This window comes from Caloenas nicobarica, chromosome 9 (genome assembly GCF_036013445.1).
Source record: "Caloenas nicobarica isolate bCalNic1 chromosome 9, bCalNic1.hap1, whole genome shotgun sequence".
Taxonomy (NCBI): Eukaryota; Metazoa; Chordata; class Aves; order Columbiformes; family Columbidae; genus Caloenas; species Caloenas nicobarica.
The window spans coordinates 16,553,175-16,578,364 of NC_088253.1; the positions used below are offsets into that span (position 1 = coordinate 16,553,175).

At 53.1% G+C, this 25,190-nt stretch overlaps 1 protein-coding gene across 5 annotated transcripts in view; it reads left to right on the forward strand.

Annotated features, from left to right (window-relative positions):
• The first annotated feature begins 1,648 nt into the window (after positions 1–1,648).
• Positions 1,649–25,190, forward strand: part of CPNE2 (copine 2) — a 51,368-nt gene continuing 27,826 nt past the window's right edge. The window contains exons 1-5 of one of the 5 annotated variants that reach the window (XM_065640773.1): positions 1,670–1,720; positions 9,201–9,310; positions 13,075–13,268; positions 19,950–20,129; positions 23,406–23,480. In XM_065640773.1, the coding sequence (XP_065496845.1) occupies positions 13,101–13,268; positions 19,950–20,129; positions 23,406–23,480 (423 nt within the window). In that variant the 5' untranslated portion in view covers positions 1,670–1,720; positions 9,201–9,310; positions 13,075–13,100. Of the gene's footprint in view, positions 1,734–6,853; positions 6,917–9,200; positions 9,311–13,074; positions 13,269–19,949; positions 20,130–23,405; positions 23,481–25,190 lie in introns of those variants that run through there. The other 4 variants (XM_065640774.1, XM_065640770.1, XM_065640772.1 and 1 more) reach the window with 4 other exon arrangements.

The following is a 25,190-nucleotide window of genomic DNA, read 5'->3' on the forward strand; positions in this document are numbered from 1 at the left end:
TTTCCAAACAGATAATTAACGTGGTCCATTTTTAGAGCTGTTACTACTACGTTTCAGATTTATTGTGGTCCAAAAATGGAAATGAATCGGGATGTTCTGCACACCCCTATTGTTTCAGGCTGCCTGCAGTCTCTGGAAGACAATATCTGAGCTAGTCAGTACTGGTTTCATACACAGAAGGGAATTTGTCCCATGAGACCAGATCTTTAGAAAGAAATACACTGCTGTAAATAAACACGCTGCTGGAGGGCGATGAGGAGCCTGGTTTTTGTGCTAGGAACAGCCGGAGCCAGGCTGGGCCGGGCTTTTGCACGCAATGGCTGCTGTCTTGTAGAGCTGGAAATGCAGCCGCTGTTTCCCCTCCGCTAAAACCAGTTCCAGCTAAACCTGCCATGGCTTGGAGGCATCCTGCTGGGCAGGAGAGAAAACATAGGAAAAACTAATTTTGGAGAAAATGGGCACGTTTGCATTTATGAAATACCGCCTGCTTCTGCCTTCTCCACAAAGTGACATTTTAGGCCACGGGCATGGAGGGAAGAGGGCAGGTCTGGCACAGACCCCGGTTCTCCTACTGAATTCCTCTTTCAGGCACAACCTCATCCCTTCCTGTGATGGTTTCTGGCCAGATTTACATGGAAAGAAGGGGTTTGCTCCTAAAAATGGGGCTCAGCTATTAGCTGGATGTTGCCTGTGGTGTCACCTGTGCTGAGCAGGAGCGTTTGTGACCCGTGAACGTGTCCTGTGTCCCCAGTCCCGCTCCTGGGGTGCTGGGAAGGGAGCGGGGCTGGCGGGGGGGAACCTCATCCATGCTGAAAACTGACTGGGTGCTTTCAACCTCTTCTGGCTTTGACAGCTCAAGCTGGAGGAGAGGGGATAGCTGGGCAGGGGCAATACAGTACTTATTTTACCATTGATCTTCAAAAGCACGAACAGATCCTGTAGCAGAGGGCTCTGTACAAATACAGACAGCGTATTTAAGCTGAAGCCTCAGAGGGAGGCTTCTTGTCTTATTACCCTGTCTCCATATAAAAAAAATATCTATATAAACATTCCTGATGCTTGATGATGTGACTGCCGAGTGTCGGGTGAGCTTGTTAATGGTACGTTGGGTGCAAACCCCGGTGGCACCAGGCTGGGAAGGGAATCACGCCGGCTCCCCGGGCCAAGCGGGGTGTCGGGGGGTGCGATGCTGGCCAGCCCCATGGCGTGGGCTCCCCCCAGCTCTGGGGCAGCATTGGGCGCGCACCTGTTTTCCTTGTTTCACCAGCTTTTTCCCGTGGGAAGCAGCATCAGCCAGAGCCACCGCAGGACGCAGCGTCCCAACCCGGACCCTGTCCTGGTTTTGACAGGGTGATGCCAGCACCGGGAGCACCCACAGGCGGGATGAGCCCCGCTGGCATCCGGGCAGCGCAAAAAACACTGGTTTTGGGTTAAAAGCGAAGGGTGATGATCCAACAAAGTTATGTTTTCATTGTAACTGGTAGGATTTTTTTTTTTTTTCCCAGCCTTTCCACGTCTCGTATTTGCTTTTTTCCAAAGAGTGAAACCAAAAAGCTTGTCGGGGGAGGGGGCAGCACGGCCGCGCCCGCCCCCCGCCATCGCCGCCCACCCTCCGCCCCGTTCGGGGCGGAGGGTGGGCGGCGATGGCGGGGGGCGGGCGCGGCCGTGGGGAGACGCTGAGCCCACGGCCCCGCGGGAGCTGCTCGGCCGGCCCGCGGCGGTGAGTCCCGGGGGTGAGTCCCGGGGGTGAGTCCCGGGGGTGAGTCCCGGGGGAGAGGGGGGCGCATCCGTCTTGACGCGGGTGGCTGAGCCAGCCCCACGGTGGGATCGTTCAGCGTGGAGGGGCGGGCGGTGGGAGCCGTGGGGATGTGCGCGGGTGGTGAGCTCCGGTGTCCCGGCGGGAGGGTCGTGCTGCGCGGTCACTGTAACCCCGGTGTCAGCCGCCACATGGGGATCTGTGTCCCCAGCGGCTTGTCGTGGGGGTGCATGGTGTCCCTGCTGCCTTCTTTCTCCTAGGACAGACCCTCCATCCCCCGGGACAGACATTCCAGCCCCTGGATCAGAGCCTCCAACCCCCAGGGACAGCGCCTCCAACCCCTGGATCAGACCTTCCATCCCTGGGGACAGACCCTCCAACCCCTGGATCAGCTCCTCCACCCCTGGGACTGCCCCCTCCCCATCACTTTACACTCCCCTTCCCCAGCCTGGGCCCCTCTGTTCACGAACGGTGTAAAAGTTGTCCCACCCGTCCCCACTTTGTGCATCCACATCTGCTCCCAAAGATGCCAACTGGATGCGAGACCCGCCCGCCCCCCGCAACAAAGAAAGCGCCAGGGCCTGGCGACTTCGCTCCCCAAGGCTGGGAGTGTTTGGTTGGGGTTTTTCCTGGCAGCTGCTGCAAGCTCCTCTCTTTCTCCTCCGGCATCAAGTCGCGGGGGGGGGTCTGGCCAGCCGAACACTGGGGAAGTGCAGAAGCGCTTCTTCGGGAGCTGTTTGCAGCCCGATGCTGCTCCGGCGGGTGGTGATATCCTTCGTGCAGCACATTTAGGGGGGCACCCAGAGGGTTCGCGCTCACGGATGGGCTGCCCCTCTCTTCTTCCCCGTGCCCAGCAAGACGCCTCGTCCTCTGAGACAGCGACGAGCAGAGCGTTTGGCTCGGCAGCGTGAGGGTGCTCGGAGGATGGCAGGCAGGGAGGTGTTTTCCCATCAGCTCCACCAGCCTGAGGACCTGATGCAATAAGTCTCTGGGTGAGTAACCCTAATTTTGGTGAGAGGCTGGATTAAAGCCAGCGGGGCTGGAGGATTTGGTGGGCAAACACACCCTTCGGAGCTGGTCACCACAAGGAGGGTGGAGCAGGAGCTGGAGAGGTGAGCTGGGAGCAGAGCAGTGGCAGAAATGTCTCTGAAGGGCTGGGTCCTTTCTGCTGACTCCCCAAGAGCCTGAGCTGCTTTATAGGAAGGAACTGAGAGGATCCTTGTGAACCTTGAGCCCCAGGTTTGAAGCCTCCTGGAGATGCACTTGAACCTTGCTGGAGAAGCTGGAGTCAGAATCAGGCCAGTGCGAGCACAGCTCAGGGACACTCAGTTCTGATATTGCTCCCCCATCTCCAGCATCAGCCTGCTCCTGCCAGCCCAGGTATTGGGAGCTCTTGTGCTGCCATGAGACACCTCTGTGCTTTTTCTGGGTGTTGGAAAATGTTTTATTATAGTCCAGAAATCACATCCCATTGTAGCCTGTCAGGGGGTGGGGAGCAGAGCGATGGGAGGAGGAAGGCTGGGAACAAAAACTCGGGGCGTGTGGAAAGGATCTGTTTTGATGGAATGAGTTGGTGGAGGATGTTTTCCTGGAGTGACCTCGGGAAAACGCTGCATTTGCTTTAGTTACAGCTGTGTTATAGCCTGGGACATACATTTTTCTCGTGATGTGCATTTTTTTTTCTCTGCTGTTGCCTCTGGAGCATTCCGATTGGGACTGCTGGTATTATTTGAGGTGCTGCCTGTGATGCTTCTCCCTCCCCACTGCCTTTCTGAGCTTGATCTAAGGAGAAATGAGATCATCTAGAGCCGCATCAGCACGTCCTGCCCTGGGGACATCCTTACTCCTGGGGTCTGCGCTGGTGGGCAGCGAGGGACCCTGTGCTGGTTCCTTGCGGGCCGGTGCAGTTTGTAAAGCCTGAGGACCCTAGTGCCTGGTCAGTCTGTGCTGGAGGTGAGGGGCACCGGGTTTCCAGTATGGGAGAATCCTGTTTGGGTTCCCTGCTGGGTTTTCAGCTGCATCTGAAGATGCTCTTTGCCCTGGGTGGGGGGGGGTCTCTGCTGTGCATCCCCCTTACAGTCCTCATCTCCACTCATCCCCTGTCCATCCTGCTGCCTTGCTCTAAAACAGGGGGTTACGCAGCTCTGGAGTGGCCACCAGCCACCCCTGGATCTACCAGCCTGCCCACTTGTCTGCTGGAATTGCATCGGCTTTGTTGCTCTTTTCGCAGTCGAAGCGTGGTGTGTGAAGAGTCTGGGAGGAACAACAACTTCTTTTGCTCCTGGTACACCCAGCAGAAAGAGTTTCCCACTGACTCCAGTGGAAACCTCCGACTGGGGAAAGCTGGCCGGAGTTGCTTGTACCACCATAAATCAGGGCTTGTTCTCCGGGAGCTGTCGGTGTGCCGAGAACGTAATACCCAGCTAACTGATGAAAAAGCAGTGCTTGCAGTCTCCCGTCCTGGTTTGGGGTTGCCAGCACTCATAAGGAGCTCTTTATGTGAGAGCCTTTGCTTGTGTTCAGAGGCAGGGCAGGGGGAAAGGAGAAGAAAAGGTAAATTTTCTGAAATGGTGGAGTAGCCAGGTGTTAAAAATGGTGCTCCTGGCAGGGTGCAAAACCACAAAACAGTGTGAAAAAAAATAATTGAACTCATTCCCTCCCCGCCCTCTGAAATCTTGCAGTTTGTCTTTTAAACCTCTGTAAAATATTTGTTGAGGGACCTGAGTCATCAGTTTTTGCTGCTTTGGCTCGGTTTCCTGGCGGCTGGTTTTGCGAGTGTACTTGTTTGGATCACAGGAGCAGGGGAAAAAGTAATTCCCAGGAACTAAGGTGAGTTTGGAGATCATAATAATATTCTTAAAATATCAGAAAAAACAAACAAGTATAGTATTCAGCAAGAAGGGCTCCACTTCTTGTCTGCCTGCTGCTTTTGCTGAGACTTTGGGTCAGATTTTTCTGCCTGTAGCCAGCAGGAAAAAACTTGCATCTAAAATAGTTGCCTTCCCCCCAGCCCTGGATTTTCCGTCATCACGTGGTTCCAGAAGCTGAGGATTCAGGAAGAAACATCAGCCGTCGTGAGGCTGATTTTAAAAATGAGACGAGCTGGAAATGCAACTTTTACTGTTGAACAGCAAGTCCAGTGCTGTGCAACCCTTTAAACTGAGTTTTATATTGCCTTGAGCGGTGTCTAAAGCTGTTGGGAAGGAGTCGAGAATTTATCAGACATAATTCTCAATGTAAACTGCTGCATTTTTTGGATCGTTGGCATACAAATACATTTCAGGGCAAAGCTTCTCATGTCAAGTGGCAGCATCTCTCTGCTGCAAATTGGGCCAAAACCACCCAGTTCTTTATGAAAAGGTCAGATCGTCATGACGAGAGTCACCTCTGTGCAGGGTGCAGGTGGGCTCCAGCCCCTGGGGCCATCAGCGGTGCTTTCTCTAGTTTAATGTCAGCATTGCACATAACTACCTGTTAATTAATATTTATTGATGTTACCAGGGGAAGGGCTCTGAAGCTCTGGCTGCTGTGGGGATGAAATGGTGCATGGGTGGAGGGACCTGCATGTCCACCGCTGGGGCCGCTGGCAGGGCCGTTCTGGCTGGCAAGCTTGTAGTTTTGGCATATGGTTCTGTTAGAAAGCAGTTAAAGATATTTCTCATCACTTCAGTGCTGATTTTTTCTTCCCCTCTCACGTGTGATATATGGTGTTGGCTAAAAATAGGAGCTCAATTAAAATTCAGAAAGCCAGCATTTTTGTTTTCAGTAACTTAGAAAAGCCTTTAATAAGTTAAACAGGCAGTTTACATTCAGTGCACTTGGAATGCCGGAGGTTCCCTATGCACCTGCGAGGGAGCCCGCTGGCTGCGCGTCCTTTACAGCCGTCCGCACGGGGCTGCCCTGCTCCTTTACGCATCATAGGGTCTGGCTGTAATTAAGTCAACTTCTTCCTCCAGATCTGCTTTTACTGGTCGTTGAAGCAGATGCATTTCCCCCATCACGAGAGCAGCTTGTACGGCTGCTGTCATATCGGGGTAGGAATGTTTTAATGCAGTTGCTGGCAGTTAAAATCTGCCCAAAATCCTGAGAGCGCCTTGTCGTCCCTCGCTGCGTCTCCTGGTTTGCTTCTTTGTCCCACCCGGAGCACGTGTCCGACACGAGCATCGCTGCCGTGGGGAGGTAAGAGATTCGCGTTTGGCATTTGGCTCTTGGACGGAGCCTCCCGCGTGTGCTGCCTGTGCCGGGCTGCCCGCAGCACCCGGCCTCCTGCTCGCTCGTGGCCACTGGGCCACGTTTTCTGTTTTCTGCTCCAGCATGGTGAAGGGAAGGAAACGGCAGCGCATAAACCTTTTCGTTGGGTCTGCTTTGTAGGGTGGTTGTATACAGGGTTCGATGCGACTGCTGGGATTCACAGTGACATCACGATGTTTTCTGCCCTAAATCACAGATTTCCCTAAGTTGAGCCCCAGAGGCAGCTTGCGGTCAAGTGAAATCGTACAATCTTCTCAGCGCATCTGAGCCAAATACGCGCTTGCCGGCGGGGACTGGAACAGGGTCAGTCCGCGCGGCTCGGCCATCGCTGCGTGTCCTTAGCGGAGCACGCTGCTGCGCTCTCGTCTTGCCCTGCCCCTTGCTCGCCCTTTCTCCATTTCTGAGCGGCAAGTTCAGAGCTGCTGCCGCTCCTGAAACAACACGTGGATTAGCGAGCAGGGCATGCAGCGGGTGCAGGGCACGCAGCAACCGTGGGGCATGCAGCAGGCACAGGGCATGCAACGAGGCTGAGCTCTGCCTCCTGCAGAAGCGCCCAGGGTGCAGTTGTCTGGTAGCAGCCATCAGAGCCCCTCTATTTTCTCTTGGGTTTCGAGGAAATACTTTTTTCACGTGGTGTTTTTTGCCACTTTCTGGTTTTCCGAGCGCTCACCCAAAAAATGCGCTCAGTCCCTGCAGCTCCTCCAGACCCCTGTCAGCGCTGGTGCTGCCTCCCTGGCACGTCACGCTGGGTGTGGAGAAGTGAGTTTTGCTTTCGCTTGCGAGGCTGGAGCCCTTGGCTTTCCGCCGGGGGAGAACTACGGAAACACCGTTGCTGCTGGGAGCCCGGGGGCCCTGTCCTCTCCAGAGCACTCGGCTCTCTTGCTCTTCAGGGCTTGTGGTTTCTCGCCGGTAAGTGGTTTTAGATACTTTGCGGGGGAAGCAGTGTGATGACATTTTCAGACTTCATCTGGAGGGGGCTGGAGAGCAAAAGCGGTTCCCTTTGCTCCCCCAGTGCAGGGCAGGCTCTGCCCTCCGCAGCCGCCGGCACACTGGGAGCGCGTCCTGGTGTTTGGTTTTGCTTGCACATCCCCGGCTTACGAGATCCCCAGTTTTGGTGTCTCCGCGGGTGTGAGACCCTCTGCGGTGACGTGGGTCCCATCCTCTGGTCCTGCAAAGGTGACCGGGCAGTGGCCGTGTCCCTACAGTGATGAAGGGACCGGCCTCCAGCCCAGAGAGATTGTGGCACAGGTCTGGGACTGCTGCAGGGGCTCTCGCCTTTCCCGATGCCCTCGTCGCAGGGACAGCAGCTGCCCTGAGCTGCAGGGCGGCCGTGCGGGGCAGAGCAGCCCCAGGGACCTCTGGTGTCCGCTTGGACAGGGGAAGCAGCCAGGGTGGTGGGTTTGGGTGGTGTCACGAGAGGATGCGTGGGGACCCCGGGGGACATCATCAGGGCTGCAGCAGGAGGGGGATGCAGCGCAGGGTGGGACTGTGTGGAGGAGCCTTGCTGCTGCCCCGCGGGTCCTTCCTCACGAGCTGGTTTCTCTGCTGGTGTCCAGCAGCTGCGGTGGCACATGTGGGGATGGCGGGGGCGGCTGGAGGTGGTGGGTTTGTGCTTGAGATCTGCAGCAGCTGCCTCGTCTCTGGACTGGGCAGGGGAAGTGCTTTGGAGTGGCTTTTCGGGTGATGATGTTTTCAAAATGAGATGAGCAGTGGATAGTGCTGATGAGCTCTGTGCTTAATGGGCAGCACAGGGAGACCCCCACACTCACTGATCGGGAGGGGGGTTATTACTTTCATCCACCCGGATTCTTCGGAGCATCTTCCCTGGCTCCAGCTGCTGACAACCCTCTTCACAGTCCTAAATCCCCACAGGCAGCAGTCAGCCCTGGGTCAGACCCTTGAGTTGAGGAGAGGGGAAGCAGCACAGAGGAGCGAGGGGCTTTGCCCAAGGAAGGGGTCTGTAGAAAGCAGAAAACAGGATGGTCCCCTGCTCTCAGGCTGTGGTGGGAGGGCTGTGTGCCACAGCCGAGGTTGGGGCCACGGTGCCCTTGGCTGCTTCTTCCACCAGACAGGACTGTGGGACTCACAGTGTGTCAGCCTGGAAACCAGAGCCCAGCCTGGGCATCCCCTTCTGCCACGTCTACCACAGATCTCTGGGAGAATTTGAGCTCAGTCCCAGCCATGCCACCTGTGCTGGGATGCTCAGAAGCAGTTTCCAGCCCTTCCCTGCCTTGCATGTGGGACAAAGATCCTTTGATGGTAGCGGGTACCCAAGGTACATCCTTGCAGGGAGTTTTCATGTGTGAGCATCCCCTCTTTGCCGCCCCAGCCTGCTCACCCGCAGCAGAGGCATTTGCTGGTGACACCAGCAACTCGGGGCTGTGTACATGACTAATTGCATGTGCATTCGGAAGGTAACGAGGCTGTTATTAAGACCAGATGCAGTCTGGCAAATCCACCGTGTTGCCTAGGCGAGACTGAAAAGCAAACATTTTTGCTTTGCAAAATAATTCTGGAGGAGACTGTATTTGTTGACGGGAGGGAGGAAAGCGGCCGGTGCGGGTTTTGACGGCGTGGGGATCTGCATCGGGCATCTGTCACAGCACATCCCGGCTTTTCCTGGCATCTCCAGCTCTGTGAGTGCTGCGTTTCGGCTTTTCTGCTGCTCTGGGCAACTGGTTTCTGTGTTCTCCTACTCCTCTTCGTTGCTTCAGTCTTCTGACAACCCATTTTCACCTGCTCTTCATCTTCCCTCAGGTAGCTCTGCTCTCCTGCTGTGCCTTTGCTGCCTGTAAGCTCGGATATGTGCTTTGTAGGAACCCAAATCCACCTGTTTGATACTCATCTCTCTGATTTTCCTCTTCCAGAAAGGAGATTTGCTTCGACAATTGCAGTAGGCTGTAGTGGGGTAAACTGAGTCACGGGTGACTTCTGTAGGGTATTACAGAAATCACAGGTCGTCCCAAAGGGAGGGAGGGACATCCTGAGGAGGGACCCAGAGGGACTTTGCATGGCATCACTGGTGGATATCGGTACTTCTGGGGCTGTTTCAAGTATGCCTGGCATTCTCTGTGAAAATAAATCTTATTTCCTTAAGGAGAGGAGATCGCTGAATTTTGACAGCACTATTAACATTAAAAAAGCCCCCAAAAGTTTCACGTAGAGTACAGCTTTTTTTTTTTTTTTTTTCCAGTTAATGCTTAAAATGGGGCCTTAGTGTGGCCTGAGCGACTGTTCTCGTGGGGCTTTTCTTCTGCGGAGAGAAGGGGAACCTCCCAGGGCAGAAGTTAGTTTGCAAAACAGGTAACTCCTTCCCTTCCTCCTCCTCCAGATAAGAGAGAGATAAAAGATCCCAGAGCTTCCAGCCGGCCCTTCTGCATGTGCTTTGGGGATCTGCTGTAGAGATTGGGGGGCCCATGAGGTGAGGAGGAGAAGGACGAGAACATCTGTGTGCATTGCTCTGTGGCTCCCAGATGTTCATCTCCAATGTTCTGGGTGGCCCCAGGGCTTGTGTGTGTCCCCCAGGCAGCAAAACCCCTCGCTGCGGGACGTTGTGGATGCAGAGTGACCTGGAGGTGACCAAGTCATGGAAGAAAAAGCACTTGAAGGTTACAAAGTGCAGAGATGCATCTGGCTCAGGAGATCCTAGAAACTGGAGCCCAGACAGGATCTGGGGACCAGGTCCTTCCACCCTGGTCCTGCTCTTGCATGACATCTCTTCAGGCATCTGCTATGCCTGATGGCAGATGGGACCATGGGGCAATCAGACCTTCGTGCTTGTCCCTGAGACCTCTGGTTGTCAGCCTGGCTGTGTTTTGGCAGGAGCCCACGCGTCTGTGTGGTTGGAACGAAGCCGGCAGCTGGGATTGTACGTTGGGAGAATACTTGTCCGCAGATGCCAAGTGAGTCGCAGGACCTTCTTCAGGGCGGCGAATGGAGGGAGAGTAGAACAAAAAAAGGAGGAGAGACTGGAATACAGATGATGACGAGCCGGCTCTTTCAGTGCCAGCGCAATTCCCGCCCTGAATTTAAAGTGTTTGCTGGGGGGTTACAATGCCCTTGTCTCGCTGAAGCCTGGTGGTGCCTCAAATGCGAAGCCTCTGAGCCATGGGGACCGGCGGCTGCTGCCCAGGCTGGAGGGGACGGGCCCCGCCTGGCCCCAGGGACAGTGCTGGGTCCATGCCAGCACAGCGGGAGGAGCGGTGGCTGCGGCTCCCGGGGCCGTTTCCCGGGACGGGATGGTGTGTGTGGATGGGCGGCGGTGGCACCTGCAGACTTGGCCATGCCCTGTTGGCATCACCACGCTCTGCTCCTGCCACCTGTCTGAGCGTTACCCTTTCCGTGGGGTTGTTCAAGGAGCCAGCCTGGCTGGGAAAATGACTTTTTAATTTAAACTAATTACTTTTTGGCTGAAATCAGGATGCTTGTGCTCCTCAGGGTTTTATACCAGGACTGGAGCTGGGGGAAGGAGTAGCCTGCACCATGATTCGGGAGAGCTGCCCATCTCTTTGGCATCTTTGTCCCTGGTTGGCTGGTTGGACCAGCAGCTCCTTGGTGGAAAAATCATATTTACTGGGATAGCGGGGAAAGAAATGACAACATTTTTCCACTGCTTTTTGCCTTCCTGGGAAGGGGCAACCGCAGGATTTTGTGCTTGGCACCCATGAGGTGGCATCAAGCTCTCTAGGGTGGCACCTCGGGGAGAGGTCAGTGGTCCCTGGTTTTGGGTGCTGGGGTGGGCAGTGTGTCCATGCAGGGGACTCAAGTCCCATCAGGTCTTTGGCCTCAGGTGTCCCCAGCAGGTGCTGGCCGCCTCTCCTCTTCCCCATGCCCATTCCAACCGTGCGCTCCCCAGGGAGCACGGCAGGCTGAGCGCAGGGGCTGTAGCAGGGGCGATGTGCAATGCGCCGAGAGGATGTTTTGGTGCCTGCCAGCCCTGGGAAAAAGCTTTTTCCACTGAGTCATTTGCTGTCTCTGCTTTTTGTGAGACGGCGCCGAGATTTGGGGGAAGGGGAGATGGAAAAACCCAGCCCAGCTGTCCCTGCTCTGGCAGGACCAGGTCCACACCAGCACAGCTTCCCCATGTTTGCTTTTTGGAGGGAGAGGCAGACAGGCAGTAGCATAAATAGAACAGGCCCAGCTATTTTAAGACATCGATTAGATGATCTGTGCGCTAAAGAAAAAAAAAAAAAAAATTTCTTTTAGCTGCTACCGGCAACATGGGCTTGAGAGGAGCAGAGGCAGCTCCGGTGGGGACGGGTGTTTTGGAGCCGTTGCCCCAGCAGTTGCAGGGGCTTCGGGGTGGATGAGCCAGGAGAACTTTTGCTTCTGCATGTGTTTCTTCCAGAAGTTGCAGTAGATGGAGGGTTGCCTACGTGTGCCACCGTTTTGGTGTCGCGCTGCTGTGAACGGGAGGCGATGGCACGAGACGGGCTTGGTCTGGGAGGGGAAACTGCAGTCAGGGAAGGGACGTAAGTACGGTTTCGGTGATGTACACGTGTGTGTGTGTGCAGCCAAGGATGGGGATTTTCTTTTTCTGGAGATGTTTCTTTGTTCCTATGGAGCTGGTGAGATTGCACTGCTCTTGCCCTGTGCAGTGGGCTGTGATGAATAACTTGTATTTACTGTTACGGGTTAAAATCAGGCTTGTTTTGGGTAACTTAGTGCCAAGCAGCGATATTGACAGGTAGGACTGGAGGGCTCAACACCTTGGAGCTGTTTTATGTTTTCTGCTCAGTATTCATTGCAGATGGGACTGAGCGCTCAGGGCAGCCGGCAGTGAGCCCAGAGCTCCCTCTGCCACAGCCGTGCTGGGGTCACCTCATCCCTGTCCCCCATCCCTGTCCCCCATCCCTGTCCCCCATCCCTGCCCGCTATCCCAGCCTGGAGCCGGAGCAGCAGCCCAGCTCCTGGCAGCGCTGGTGTTTGTAAATACTCATGCCCAGGCAAAACAAACAAATCATATTAATTGCGGTTTCAATGGCACACAGCAGCAGATGAATTATCGAGGTGGAGGGAGGTGATGTTTGGAGTTTTCAGATAAGTGGATGAGCCAGGAGACACTGAAAAAAGAAGGCAAAAGGTGTTGAAGGAGCTGCTGAAACGAGCTGTCTCTCCACTAGCAACCCCAGCCACAAAGGTTTATTAGTATAAATTAATCTTTTTTCTTCTCTTTTTTTTTTTTTTTTCTCTTTGTTGAACACCTTTGGTGGTTTTTGCTGAGTGCATCACAACAGTGCATCAGAAGGCAAAACTGTTGCGTGGGATGGGGTTTTGCTCTACTAATAGTATAAAACACATTTGTCCCTGCAAAATGCCTTTAGTAGCAGACTTTTGGTAAGCTTTTCTTATGACAAAGGAGATTTTTTATCAGGGCCTTGTAAATCAGCCCATGCACCAGGTCATGCAGCGTTTGTCGCATTTGCCTTACTCTTTCGTGAAACAACTGTTGCCACTTTTTAATTGCTGCCAGAGCCACTGCTTTCTGCTGACCTGGTGAGCCGGGTGGAGATAGGGCTGAACCAGGGCTGGACCTGCCCTCCACCCCACTCATCCTCACAGTCTCACCCCTTTTCTTATGATGATTTGGGGGGCAGAGCCCAAGTTTGGGCCTCACAGCTGAGGTTCACGGTCCATGGCTTGTGACCAGCCAGACGACGACCAGTTTTCCTGCTGAAAGATGGTGTGGAAGTGTAGTTCCTACCCACAAAATAACCCCAGCATGCTGGGAGAAGAGGTTGGGACCCCCCACTCCCTCAGAGGGGTGAGCAGAAGACGTTACCTTGCTTTGAAAATCTATTATTTATGGAGAAAAACCAAGGCAGGTGGTAGATGCTCTGCTGGGCTCCCACTCGGGACACCTGCCTGGTGTGACGGCCACATGGGGATGGTGACTGGGCAGAGCAGATGCTTTGGAGCCAGGAAAGCCTCGTAGCTTATTGAGTGTAATTTACAGCCTGAAGCTCTGGATGTGGCCCCTCTGCCTGTGCCCAGCCCACCGGTGCCAACAAAGCGTTTTCTGCCTTTCTGCTCGCACTGAGGCTTCTCTCCGTTCTTGTGTCCCGCAGACTGCCTGGAGCTGCCGCCGGAGTCCATGGCGTACACCGTGACTCCCACGCCAGCGGGGCCCGTCGGCTCCCAGTACTGTGTCTGCAAAGTCGAGTTGTCCATCTGCGGCCAAAACCTTCTGGACAGGGATGTCACTTCCAAATCTGACCCCTTCTGTGTCCTCTTCATGGAAGTCAATGGGAAGTGGGTGGAGGTAAGTCCTGGAGTTCTGTGAGTTTCCTCCTCCTGTGGTTTGCCTGTGGTTGCGTCTTCCCCCTCTTTGCTCGACTACAAGGATGGTCCTCATTCCTCCCCAAGCAGAGGCAGAAGCTCTTCTGGTCCTCCTGAGGCTGGTGCTGGTGTGTTAATCATTCTGTGTTTCGCAACTGGTCCTTTCGCTGTCTGTACTTTCTGCTTTGTGCTGGGGGTTCGATTGAACTGCAGATCTCAAAATACCAACCTCTGGCAAGGCACGTGGCAGGTGTGAAAGGATCTCGTCACCTTCAGAGTGGTCCCAGCCCCTTCTCAGTCTGCTGTAAGCGGGGGATACTTCAGATCTGGGTGCCTGAAGTGCTGATCCCACGTGACAGTTAGGTGTTGTGAGGTCCTGCTTGCAACGTCCAAGCTGGTTCTTGGACCCTGAGTTGCACAGGAAGCTGGTCTTTGGGTTTTGCTTGAAGAGCAGCTCTTTCTGGGGCCAGGGGTGTGCTGGATGAGGGCCTGGCAGGTCAGTCCAGCAGAAAAACACTGTCCAGGGCAGTTCGTGCTCTGAACACCTGTGGCCTCCTTCAAGAAGGGGGCTTGTAAGAAAGACAGAGAGGGACTTTTTAACAAAGGGTCTAGTGAGAGAACAAGGGGCAATGGTTTTAAACCAGAAGAAGGTCGGTTTAGGTTGGACATAAGAAATTTTTTACAATGAAGGTGGTGAGACACTGGAACAGGTTGCCCAGAGAAGCTGTGGATGCCCCATCGTTGGAAGCTCAGCTTTGAGCAACCTGCCCTAGTGACAGATGTCCCTGCCCCGGGCAGGGGGTAGGACTAGGTGATCTTCAGAAGTCCCTTCCAACCCAAACCAGTCTGTGATCCTCTGACTGTCCTTGCCAGCTTTGGTTGTCTCTGCTGCGTCAGGCCGCCCCGCTCAGCAGGGGCTGTGGGCAGAGGAGCACCTGGCACGCTGCTGCGGTTCGGGAGGCCGTATTTTTATTTTCCTTGTATGTGCTAAAGAGGCGAGAGCTGCATGCGTTTCCTCAGCCTCCCTACGCGCTCCCGCACAAGCTCACTCCAGGGCAAGACCCGGCTGATAAAGGGCTCTCTAAGGACAGGAGGACGTCCCGTGGCTGTGTCATCCCTGATGGTGGGTGAACACAGACAAATCCGTGCTCCCCGAGACGCAGACAGCGCGCCAGGAGCCCTCGTGTGTTGTTCCCAGCCCTCCGCTTCAGCGGGACGAGCCTGCTGCCAGCCAGGCTAACGGAGCGCGAAGGAATTGACCCTCAGCAGCTGTCCGAATTATTTCGTAGCATAACTAAAACCTTGGCTTGATCCCAAAGGCTTGCTTCCCAGCACTCCCACCAACTGGATGTGCATTCCTCTGAAAACGCCCCTCCTGTGGGGAAGGGTCACAGAGGTGTGCCGCGTCAGGACTGGGTGCGTGCGTGCTGCCGGCACCGCGGTTCGTCCAGAGGTGCCCAAATTGGCTTTGAGTAGCATGACCTGGGTCAACACCAGCAGCGCTGCTGCAGCGGCAGGAGGTCTCACTCGGGTGGGTCTCCCAGGCAGATGCACATCTCAGGCTGCTTTTGCAGTTGGGATGTGCACAAAAGGGATCGGGAACTCCTAAGAACGGTTTTCGTGGTGCTTTCTTGACTGTTCAGCATCTCAGGTGGAGAAGCTATAATCGTTGTCTCTTTCTCCGAGTTGGGCAAGGTGCTGTCTGTGATAAAATTGGTGTCATGAATCCAAACTCCAGAGTCTGTGCAAGAGCATTTAACTCTGTGACTAAGAAAAACCTTACGGATACAGTGGGAAAGACTCTGGGCTAAAATGCCTGGAGAAAAAAATGGGGATTTCGTTTTATAACTGCAGTTGTAAATAGTGCAAGACCTCTTTTTGGTTGCTCTGGAGGGAGCAGGCAAGCAGAGCATGGGGGTGTGATAGATCGATACAAGCGCTGGTGTTGGATGCAGCACAAAATGAGAAGCCGAAGGGCATTAAGTCACATAAGCCAATCAAAAATCTTCCCAATTCCTGGGACATTAGGGTCTCGTTTTTCAGGTACTTGGACTGGCTGGGCAGCCTTGAGTGCTTGGCTGAGGAGCTGGGGAATCAGTGGGCATCACCTAAGGTCCTGCAGCTGATCTCGCTGTCAGCAGGGAGGACGTAGGGCAAACCTTACCTTACCATGGTCTGCAAATAACTTTGCTCAGCAGGCTGGATGAGACTAATGAGCTTTCTCGCCTTGATAGGTGTCATCTCTTTGACCTGGTTGTACTTTTCAGGAATTTCTCTTGCTGTCAGTACCGTCTCAGTCCAGCAGTTTTGATTCCAAAGCATTTTCTCCAATACAAATGTGTGGTCTGTGTTCTTTTTTTTTTTTTTTTCCTTTCCTCTGCTATATTTAGCTTCTTTTTAATTGGCAAGATACAAGATAGGCACTGGACGTCAGCCTTGAATGGCAGATTGCTCGGCGCTCCACTGCTGTGGTTTCAGTGGAGGTGAATGTGTTGCATGGTGAGCCCTGCTCCACGCCACCAAGCTGGCCCCGGGCCACCACCACGCCGGGGGCAAAGCCGGGACCGAGATCCTCCTGCAGCCCCGCATGGCAGTGGGTGCGTGGGTTCGGGCTGTGTCTGGGTGCCGGGGAGGACCAGGAGAGGTGGGCTTGCCCGTGAGAGCCTCACCGTATGGAGCACTTGGTGGAACCCTTGGCAGCTCATGCCACCATGGTTCAGAGCTTCCCCAGGGGTTCCTGCATTGTCCTGCGTGGATTTTGACTGTGCAGACATACCCCGTGGCCTAAGATGAACCTCTTTTCCGTCCGAAAGCGGTGGTCTGAATAACATAGCTGAAATGTAGGGGATGGAGGGGGACAGCAGCAGCTCAGAGGCATCCCACCACGCTGCCCCTGCGTCCTTTGCACCGGGTCAGCAACATGTCCATGCTGTCAGACCTGGTTTAGGAGGTGGGTCTCCTTCTCCAGGACCAGTCCCCGTCGTGGTGGTGCTGGTGTCTGAGCTGGGCAGCGGGACTGAGGCACCAGCTGATGCCAACAGAAAGGTTTCTGCTTGCTGTTCTTTCTAGCTGTCACATTTGTTCCCAAACACAATTATTTTGTCTCGCTGAGCTTAATAGGAATTAAAAAAAATCTTTGTGAATCAGCCTTGAGGGGGTGGGGGAGGGAAGGAGGGACAATAAACCACAGGCCAAGAAGTGACATGAAGATGGGTGATGTTTAAATGTTCTGTTCGATGACATCATCCGATGACATCATCTCGCAGGAGCCATGAAAGACCCGGCCTGTGATGCTGGGAGTGGGGACACATGGCTCAGCCGTGCCACTGCCTCTGTGCCGCTCTGAGTCACCCGTCTGGCCCTGCGCCGCCAGCACCAGCTTTCCTTGGTGCTTGGGAGAGCATCTCCCAGTGTTGGAGCATCAAGTGTCTCCACGTGCTGGGGTTGCTTGAAGGTCTCTAGCCGACCTCCCTTCAGATGCTGGAGGACTTTCTGATGGCATTCGCTGAACACAAGGGCTGTCGTTGGAGGTCATTTCCCAGTTTCATGCTTGATTTGTGGAATCAAGACTCTTATCAAACAGAAATCTTTTATTAGGGTGCTTGCCTCTTAAAAAGCCTTCTGCTCTTCTGCTCTTGGGTGGCAAAGCCACCTCTGCTCTTTATGGGACATGCAGATGGGGGAGCCTTGGGGGTGAAGGGCAAGGCAGGAGCTGATGGCACACGGAGATGGTGTGGAGAAGCCTCATACGTGATGGTCGCCGGCGAGGTGATCACTGTTGCATCAAACCAAAGACCAAACCATGTGCGGCAAGCAGCCGGGGCTCGTGATTTTGTTGTTCTTCACACTGGCAACAGGCAGGGGATTAAATGCTTGGTTTAATGTGGGTGATGAAGGAAGCCCCATCACTGGGAGGCTTAGCTCAAGACACGTTGTCTGGGTTTCTCTTCTCCTTCCCCGGGCTGCCCCTTCCAGGGCAAAGCTGGAGATGGAACCTCAAGTTATCTCCTTTTAACTGGCACCTGGGAGCGAGAGGACTGGTTTCCCTTGGTCCCCAGTTTCCCAGTAGTTCAGAGAACATGGAAGGGGCTAAAATCCATCTCTGTTGCCTATGCACTCTCCTAGGCTTGAAAGGGGGTTTGGCTGTGTTGTGCTGCTGAAATAAGGTAGAGCTGGTGGATGCCCACTGCTCCTGGTCCACCGCATCTCTGAGCAGGTGTTTGGGCTCCTTCTGTATGGGATGGCAGCAGAGAAGGAGTGATCTGTGTGAAGCTGCATGGCCCTGGCCAGCCTACAGCCCTCTGGTGTTGATGTGTTTGATTCCCTGGAGTGCAGCAGGTGGCTATTCTGGGAACACAGCATTTACTTTAGTCGCTTCTTACCACTTAATATAGACTAAGTGACCAATTTAAAAAAACCACTGTGATAGTTGGTATATATAGCAAACTCACCACATTTCCACTCAGTCCCTCCAAAACCTGCCTCCTGTGCTGAATGGGTTTCTTTGGGACTAAGGTAAGCATTTTCTTTTTTTTTTTTCTTTTTTCTTTTTTGGGGGTGCTTTTTTTCTGCTCTGCTGTACTTATTTCTGAGCCCACAGCTCTGGCAGACATCCCAGTGTCCCACAGCCTGATGCTGCCCGGGGATGCCAACATGGGGCTGCTTTCCACAGAAGTCTTGCCCGGGGACCTGGGATGCTCAGCCTTGCCTGGGACAGGGTGTCCCAGCTGCAGGATGAGGCAGGCAGTTGGCTGGAGGCTCCTTGCTGTCCCACAGGTGGGTGGGACGGTCTCTCCAGACACCAGGAGCAGCAGCTTTTGATAAAATCACGCTGGCGAATGCCTGTGTTTCTTTCTCTTTTAATGGTCCCTGTTACCTTATTCCAGGATAACTGGGCGATGTGGCAAAAGGCCGACGCTGCCAGCTCCTCTGCCAGCTCTGGTGGGCACGTGGCTGTTCCAGCTCGGATGCTCGGAGCCGTCCGTGCTTCTCATGGGGCTGCCTGGGCAGGACACCCTTTGCCAAACTGGCTGCCGCCTCTTTACGCTATCAATAAGCTGTCAATAGCTGCTCTCCTGACAAAGCTCCTTTTTGGTTTGCTTGCTGGAGGGTTTTCCCCCAGGCTGCGGGTGTTCATTTCTTGTTTCTTGTTCAGCACTTGGGCTGTGCTGCCATGAGGAAGAAAGTTTTTACAATGAACATGGTGAAACACTGGCCCAGGTCACCCACAGAGGTGGTGGATGCCCCATCCCTGGAGACATCCCCGGCCAGGCTGGACGGGGCTCTGAGCAACCTGAGCTGGTGAAGATGTCCCTGCTCATGGCGGGGGTGGCACTGGATGAGCTTTGAAGGTCCCTTCCAACCCAAACTGTTCTATGATTCAGTGATTCTCTGTTGTATGTTGGGTTCCAACCTGCAAGATTCCCACCTTTCCTGGTGCCTCTTGGGATGGATGATGTCCTGGTGGGGATGATGGGTCCTGACATTAGAGATCAGACCTTCCTTGGCCATTGACTTCCAGAAGCAAATACATCAGCTTTTTTTTGGCCTCGTTTTCCCATTTTCTGCCAGTTTAACTAAAATTGTGGCTTGCTGTCTCCGTGTGAGCCTGCACCAGGAGCCCAGTTGGTGCTGCTGTCCTCCCAGCCCTCCTGTGGTCTGAGTGATGGCCTCTGGGACCAAAGTTCCATTACTGGAGGGCAGCGTCCCAGGATCTCCAGCGTGGCTGTCCCCAGGATATTTTTTTTGAATCACACAAGACTTTCTGTCCGCTTGTGCCATGCTGCGTCGTAAACCCACACTTCCCCCGGCTGCCTGCCAAGTTTCCTCTGCTCTTATCGCTGCTCTTGGCTGCGGGATGCTGCAGACCGGCGGGTTCCCCACGCGCCTTCCAGTTTCCATCATCCTCTGTGCGCTTGCCCTTCCAAGCTGTCAGAGATATCATTTCTTCCAGCCTGCTTGCAAGAGCTCAGGATGATGAAGTCTATTGAAGTCTTGTCTTCTGAGTCCTTCCATCCTCCTGTTTCTCCTAATGCCTGATGAAATCTATGAAAAATGGCCTGCGGTGGCTTTTTTTTTTCCATGAAAGGCCAAGAAAGAAGAAACCACATGAATGTTTTGGTTTGAGGTCTAGAGGGAAATGCCGGAGGGTTGCTGTTCCGGCTTGTGACACTTTTTCTTGTTTTGTTTGTCCTTGCTGTTAGCGGCACAGCCTGAAAGAAACAGGTTGGGCATTCCAGCTGTGAGTTTCTGGTTGAGGACTGGAGGTGTGTGAGAGCATCAGGTCCTGGGAGAACAGAGCTTGGAAACCAGAAAAGACTCTGGCTTCAGTGAGCCTCGAGTCTACACCAAGCCTTGGCTGGGTGGGCGCTCCTGTCCTGGCTGTTTGCTGGGATGGGGTTGTACAACCCCATACACCCCGTCCTTGGGGATGCAGCTCTCTGCATGAAGTGCTGTTAGATGGATCCATTTAGATGGATCCCACCTTGTGTGTGCTGAGTATTACAGCCTGCATTTAGGGAAAGCTCTGCTGAACACCTGGTGTGCTAACGCTCTGGTCACTGCAGGATTTCTGAGTGGCTCTGGCTGAAGTCGGAGAGACATGGCAGTGACAGAGATGCAAAATGCACATGCCTAAAGGCCTCTTTTATTTTTTTCTTTGCAGCTTGACAGGACAGAGACAGCCGTGAACAACCTCAACCCAGCTTTTGCCAAGAAGTTCGTCATTGACTACCACTTTGAAGAAGTGCAGAAGCTGAAGTTTGCCCTGTTTGACCAGGACAAGTCGAGCATGCAGCTGTATGAGCATGACTTCTTGGGTGAATTCTCCTGCACGCTGGGCATGGTGAGTGTCCGAAGTCCCTGCAGCTCGCTGTCCTCCAGCAAAGGGACCCCAAATCACATCAGCCACAAGGATGTGCTGGGATTAGAGCTGCTACTCTAATCTACTGTGAAGTTTGCTGGGTCCTTCCTGGCAACACTGATTTAATTTGCTTGTCACACTTAACTGTTGAGGTTGAACTGTTCCACATTAGGGCTGCTGGCTACTTGACCAAGTCTGAGCTAGTCATAGTGTGGACTTCTGCTGGTGCCTGCAGAGAGACATCGACTGGAAGCTTTTGGAGATATCTGTATCTCACTGTGGCTTATAGTAAGAGTCCTGACAACTAGCTTGAATTTAGACTTGGGAAACACCCAGATGTTTAAAGTTAGGATGCATTACAGATTGCAGTCTACCTGTCTATCTCTGTTTGGGAGGTGTTTTTTTGGTTTTGTGTTTTGTTTTGTTTTGTTTGCAAAGCTTTGTCCATTGCCATTGTGTAGCAAATCATCTCTCCTACTTCAGTGTGTTGGTGCAGGAATGTGTCTTCTGCTCTTCCTGTGGAAAAGTTTTCAGGACACAATGCGATTTATAAGCCTTTGGAAGGACTTTGCATTCATGAGCCCAGACCCTGTTAGAAGTTGGCAGCTATGTTCTCCAAAAGTCTTTGTCCTCTGAGCTTGCTCTGACTCAGAGGCAGGGAACGAGGGGGATTTTTTCCGTTCTTTTGCAGCATCCGGCAGCTCGGGGCTGCTGTGGTACCTGGCACAAGCGCAGGGGCTGGCAGAAACCATGTCTGTTGGGCTCAGTGCTGGGAAACAGGAGGAAGGAGACAGTAGTAGTAGGTGGGTCGGGATGGAGAGCCAGCCCAAGGTGTTCAGGGAGGCTCATGAACGTGGTTGCTTTGTTGCACAGACTGCAATATGGCACTGCACATGGCAAGGGGGCCTGTGACCTTACCATTGCCAACTCAAGAGCTTGATGTGTTAGAAGAGCACTGACATTTACAGAGTTTGACGTTTAACATCTGGGTTTTTGGAAGTTCTCTGTTATGACCTAATTCAGCTCCTGCAGAGGTTAAGAGACGGTGCAGGCAACAGCCTGAGCAGGTGTTCAGTGATTTAGACCAAACCCATCCTTTACCATTAGTTCTCCTGTTGCTGAAATGCAGCCACCCCTGCTGTGGGATGGTTCAGCAATGTTCATTGTGAAGGTCACGGTCTTGATGGAAGCTGCAAGCAGAGAATTTATGGACATAAGGAAACAGCTGAAACTTTGCTGTTCCCAAACGCGGCTCTGCAGGAGTCCAGGGCACTGCAGGCTTATGCCGGAGAAGAACATTATCTGTGTGCCTGGGGAGAAAGATGGACCCTCCAGCTCGTTGGGTCTCCCAGAAGAGCCCAACCCCTTCTGGTGCTTTGAAAGGTGGTTAGCTCAGAGCAGGAGACTGGACAGGCCATCCTGGGGCTGTGGTAATGGTGGGGATGGGCAGCTGTTGGCAGGTCTCACGTCCGAGGTGCTCGCTCAGAACAGTTGATGGTTTAGCCATGGTGGCTCACAGGCATGGCATAACTATCTACCATGTCTTTAGGCACAGCTGGTGGGCTTAGTCTGTCAGAAACTCTGAACTTCTGTAATCTCATGCAAGTATTTACACTTTGCAGAAGAGAACCTGGCTGATGTGTGTGCCCAGTTTTTGACGAGTTTTTGCAGTGCTTCCCATGTGAGCTGACTGGTGACCTTTAGTCCACAATAAGACACCAGCTTGCAATGGAGAGATCTTCTCATTTTCCTTTTTCGTGAAATTCTCTGTTATCCTCCTCTCCCTTGGCCAGCACAGGCTTGCAGCACAGTCTGTGAGGAAGGGGGTGAGACAGGGCGAATGGGGGCTTGTGGGTTCAGCCACCCTGCTGTGGGTTTTCTGATGGCTGAATTTTGTCTAGTGAGATGTTTGCATAAGCCTGCCCAGTTCTGAGGCATGGGCAGCGTTTAGAAAGGAAGGAGAGCAGCTGTGGGCAGCAATAACCGCACAGTGAGTATCTGACTTTTCAATTTTGAGTTTGCATCGGAGCCCTGTCGGATTAGCCAGATTGTTTTATTGCAGCTAATTAGGTCTGTGGTAAGATTTAAAAGGATGGTTGGATCATTCACAGGCCTGTAATGACCTCTGTGGCCAAAAGAAATGTAACAGGGATCAAATTGCAGGCTGGAGGGTGTCGTGGTTTCTGCTAGCCAGAACTGCGAGGAGATTTCACCTCCCTGTACATGGCGTGGCACAAACATCTGGTTACACTGGCTGGTGCTTCCGTGCGCTTAGGGATCAACAGCTCCAGGACATGGCTGGCTGGCCACAATGGGAAAGAGATTTTGCCTCGAAATTGCAAGAATCATAGAATGTTTTGGGTTGGAAGGGACCTTCAGAGCTCATCTAGTCCAACTCCTGCCATGAGCAGGGACATCTTCACCAGCTCAGGTTGCTCAGAGCCCCGTCCAGCCTGGCCTGGGATGTCTCCAGGGATGGGGCATCCACCACCTCTCTGGGCAACCTGGGACAGTGTTTCACCACCCTTAAATTTCTTCCTCATGTCTGATCTGAATCTCCCCTCCTTTAGTTTAAAACCATCACCCCTTGTCCTATCGCAACAGACCCTGCTAAAAGATTTGTCCCCATCTGTCTTATAAGCCCCTTTTAAATACCGAAAAGCCACAATAAAGTCTCCGTGGAGGGAGGAGAACATTTCTGGGGAGCAATGGGAGGAACCCAAGCATCGCTGGGTCCCTTGGATGACAGGAGCAACCAGCCATTTCATGACATGTTTTTTTTAAATTATTATTATTTTCTGACTGTGTGATGTAGGACCAAAGGTGCAGGCAGAAGGATGGATGGGACTGCACTTTTTAAACTGCAACCCCTAGATCTTGAAGGAGTCCCCACTAGGTACGGGAGCAGAGCACAGCTACTTCCAGCAGGTTGCTGGATCCCCATGCAGCCTCTGCGCCTTGTGGGGAAACTTACGGGATCCCCGGGTCTGAATGTGACTGAAACTCAGTAAGCAAGGAAAATATCTCAGGGGGTTTAATTCAGCTGCTCTGCGCTGTTCAGCTGCTTCCCTGCACCCCAGGGGCTTGGGTGATGGTGATGATATTCACAGTATCATGGTCATCCCTGAGTGTGATGTCTTTCTTCTGCTGTTGTGAATGTTTAATCTGAATTAACTAACGTGAGCAATGATCAGTTGCTTATGAGTCTGCTTTTGATCACTTGTACAATCATGACTTTATTTTTTTGGCTTTCTCTAGATCGTCTCCAGCAAGAAAATAACAAGGACTCTCCTTTTGGGGAATGGCAAGCCGGCAGGGAAAGGGATGATAACGGTATAGTTACTCCTTTACGTTACCTACTGTGTGTGTAAAGGCGGATAATAACCTGGGGGCGACGCAGGACACTCACCTGGGGTCCAGGAGACTGGGGTTTAACTCATGGTCATTTTTGCCTTTACTTCCCATTTTCCTGCCCACTTTGGTCTGTTTGCAGGATGATTTATATGGGGCAGGGACCATCTTGCCCAGTGTCTGCCTGGTGCCCAGCGCTGTGAGTCTTCAACCTCTGCTTTGGTCTCTCAAGTAAGAAAAATCTCAATCTGGAGAAGTACAAAGTAAATCTGTGCGGCTGCTGTTTGTTATCTTGTACAACACGCCTGCTCAGCCCTCCCTGCAGCAGCGGGAGGTAAGAGGGCTGATTCCTTTGCCAGGGATGGGTGTTATTGTTTGTAGGCAGAGGATGGGAGCTGTGCCGTAGCAACAACTCTCATAGCAACAGCCGCTGCTCCCAATGCAGACCCCTTCGGGCAGTGGCCTTCCCGCTGCAGATCTCTTTAGTGACTTTTTTTTTGAAAAGACTAAATTTAGGTGCATTTCCCTCCTGCCACTTCTCCCGTCCTTTTTGGATCTCTTCTGTGTTATGGATTTTGTAAGACATGCAGCTGGGCAGGAAAGGTGTGGAAGAAAAGGCCAGCAAGGAGTTAAACTTCCATCAGGTTTAAAAGCACTGGAAGGGTTTAAAAGCCCAGGACCTGGTTGCTGCAAGGGCCTCTCCATCACTCTTTGCTCTAGAGGCTGGGAAGACGCTGCCAGCTTTTCCTCTCCTAATTGCTGCAGTTAGCCTTTAAACGAAAGAAGAAAAGCCGCAGTGAAGTTCACAAGTGGTGCCTGATGCCATGTGCTGTCCCTGAGGAGCGAGTTCTCGACATCCCATCCAACGTTTGAGTGGGAAGAGCTGGACCAGATGAAAAGCTTCTAGTCAAGTTCAAAGGTGACATGCTTTAAAAAAACAACGGTCCTAATCTGCCACTAACGTGTCATTAAAATCAAAGGATCTGAGACATCTACTTCGTTGTGTACCATTGATGAAATTTTCTGATCTGTTTTATTTTTGCCCTGGCTTGGTGATGACAACATGGTCATGTGTGGCGCCACCTTTCCTCACTGCTTGGCACGGCGCTGGAGCACAGACTGTGCACACCAGCCACAGAGCAGGCTTCTGCTTTGGACTCACATAAAATATGGAGTTTGGACCTAAACTCTGCCTCACTCACCCCCATCTCCTTCAATTTTGCCCAAGTATCCTTTTTCTTAACTGGGATGCCAGTGGGATGAACGCAACAGAAGAACCTTGGCTGGCTGGATGGGATCGTGTGTGGGCCCCTAGGTTTGAAGAGATGAGGAAAATCCCAAAGTGAGCCACTGTGTTTGTAGAAATCAGTCCTGAGATCTTGCCCCACGCCTTTGCCAGGCACAGCGGTGGGACTGTGGTTGTTGTCCATGCTGGCCAAGAGAAGATGCCACCAGCATCCTGCAGCACTGTGGCACAAGGATGTACCTGGCTGGTCTGCATGGTCTGGCTTTTATGTAGTCCCCAGTGAGCCCTAAAGTGCTGGACACCAACTGGAACTGCTTGTGTGGGGATCAGCAAAGAGCAAATTTAATCCACTTCCCTACAGCTCTTTTCCTCACGCTGGCTTTGGTGACCACGTGCGCATACCAAGGACGAGGTGGGAGAGAAAACCGATGTTGTGGCTTTACAAC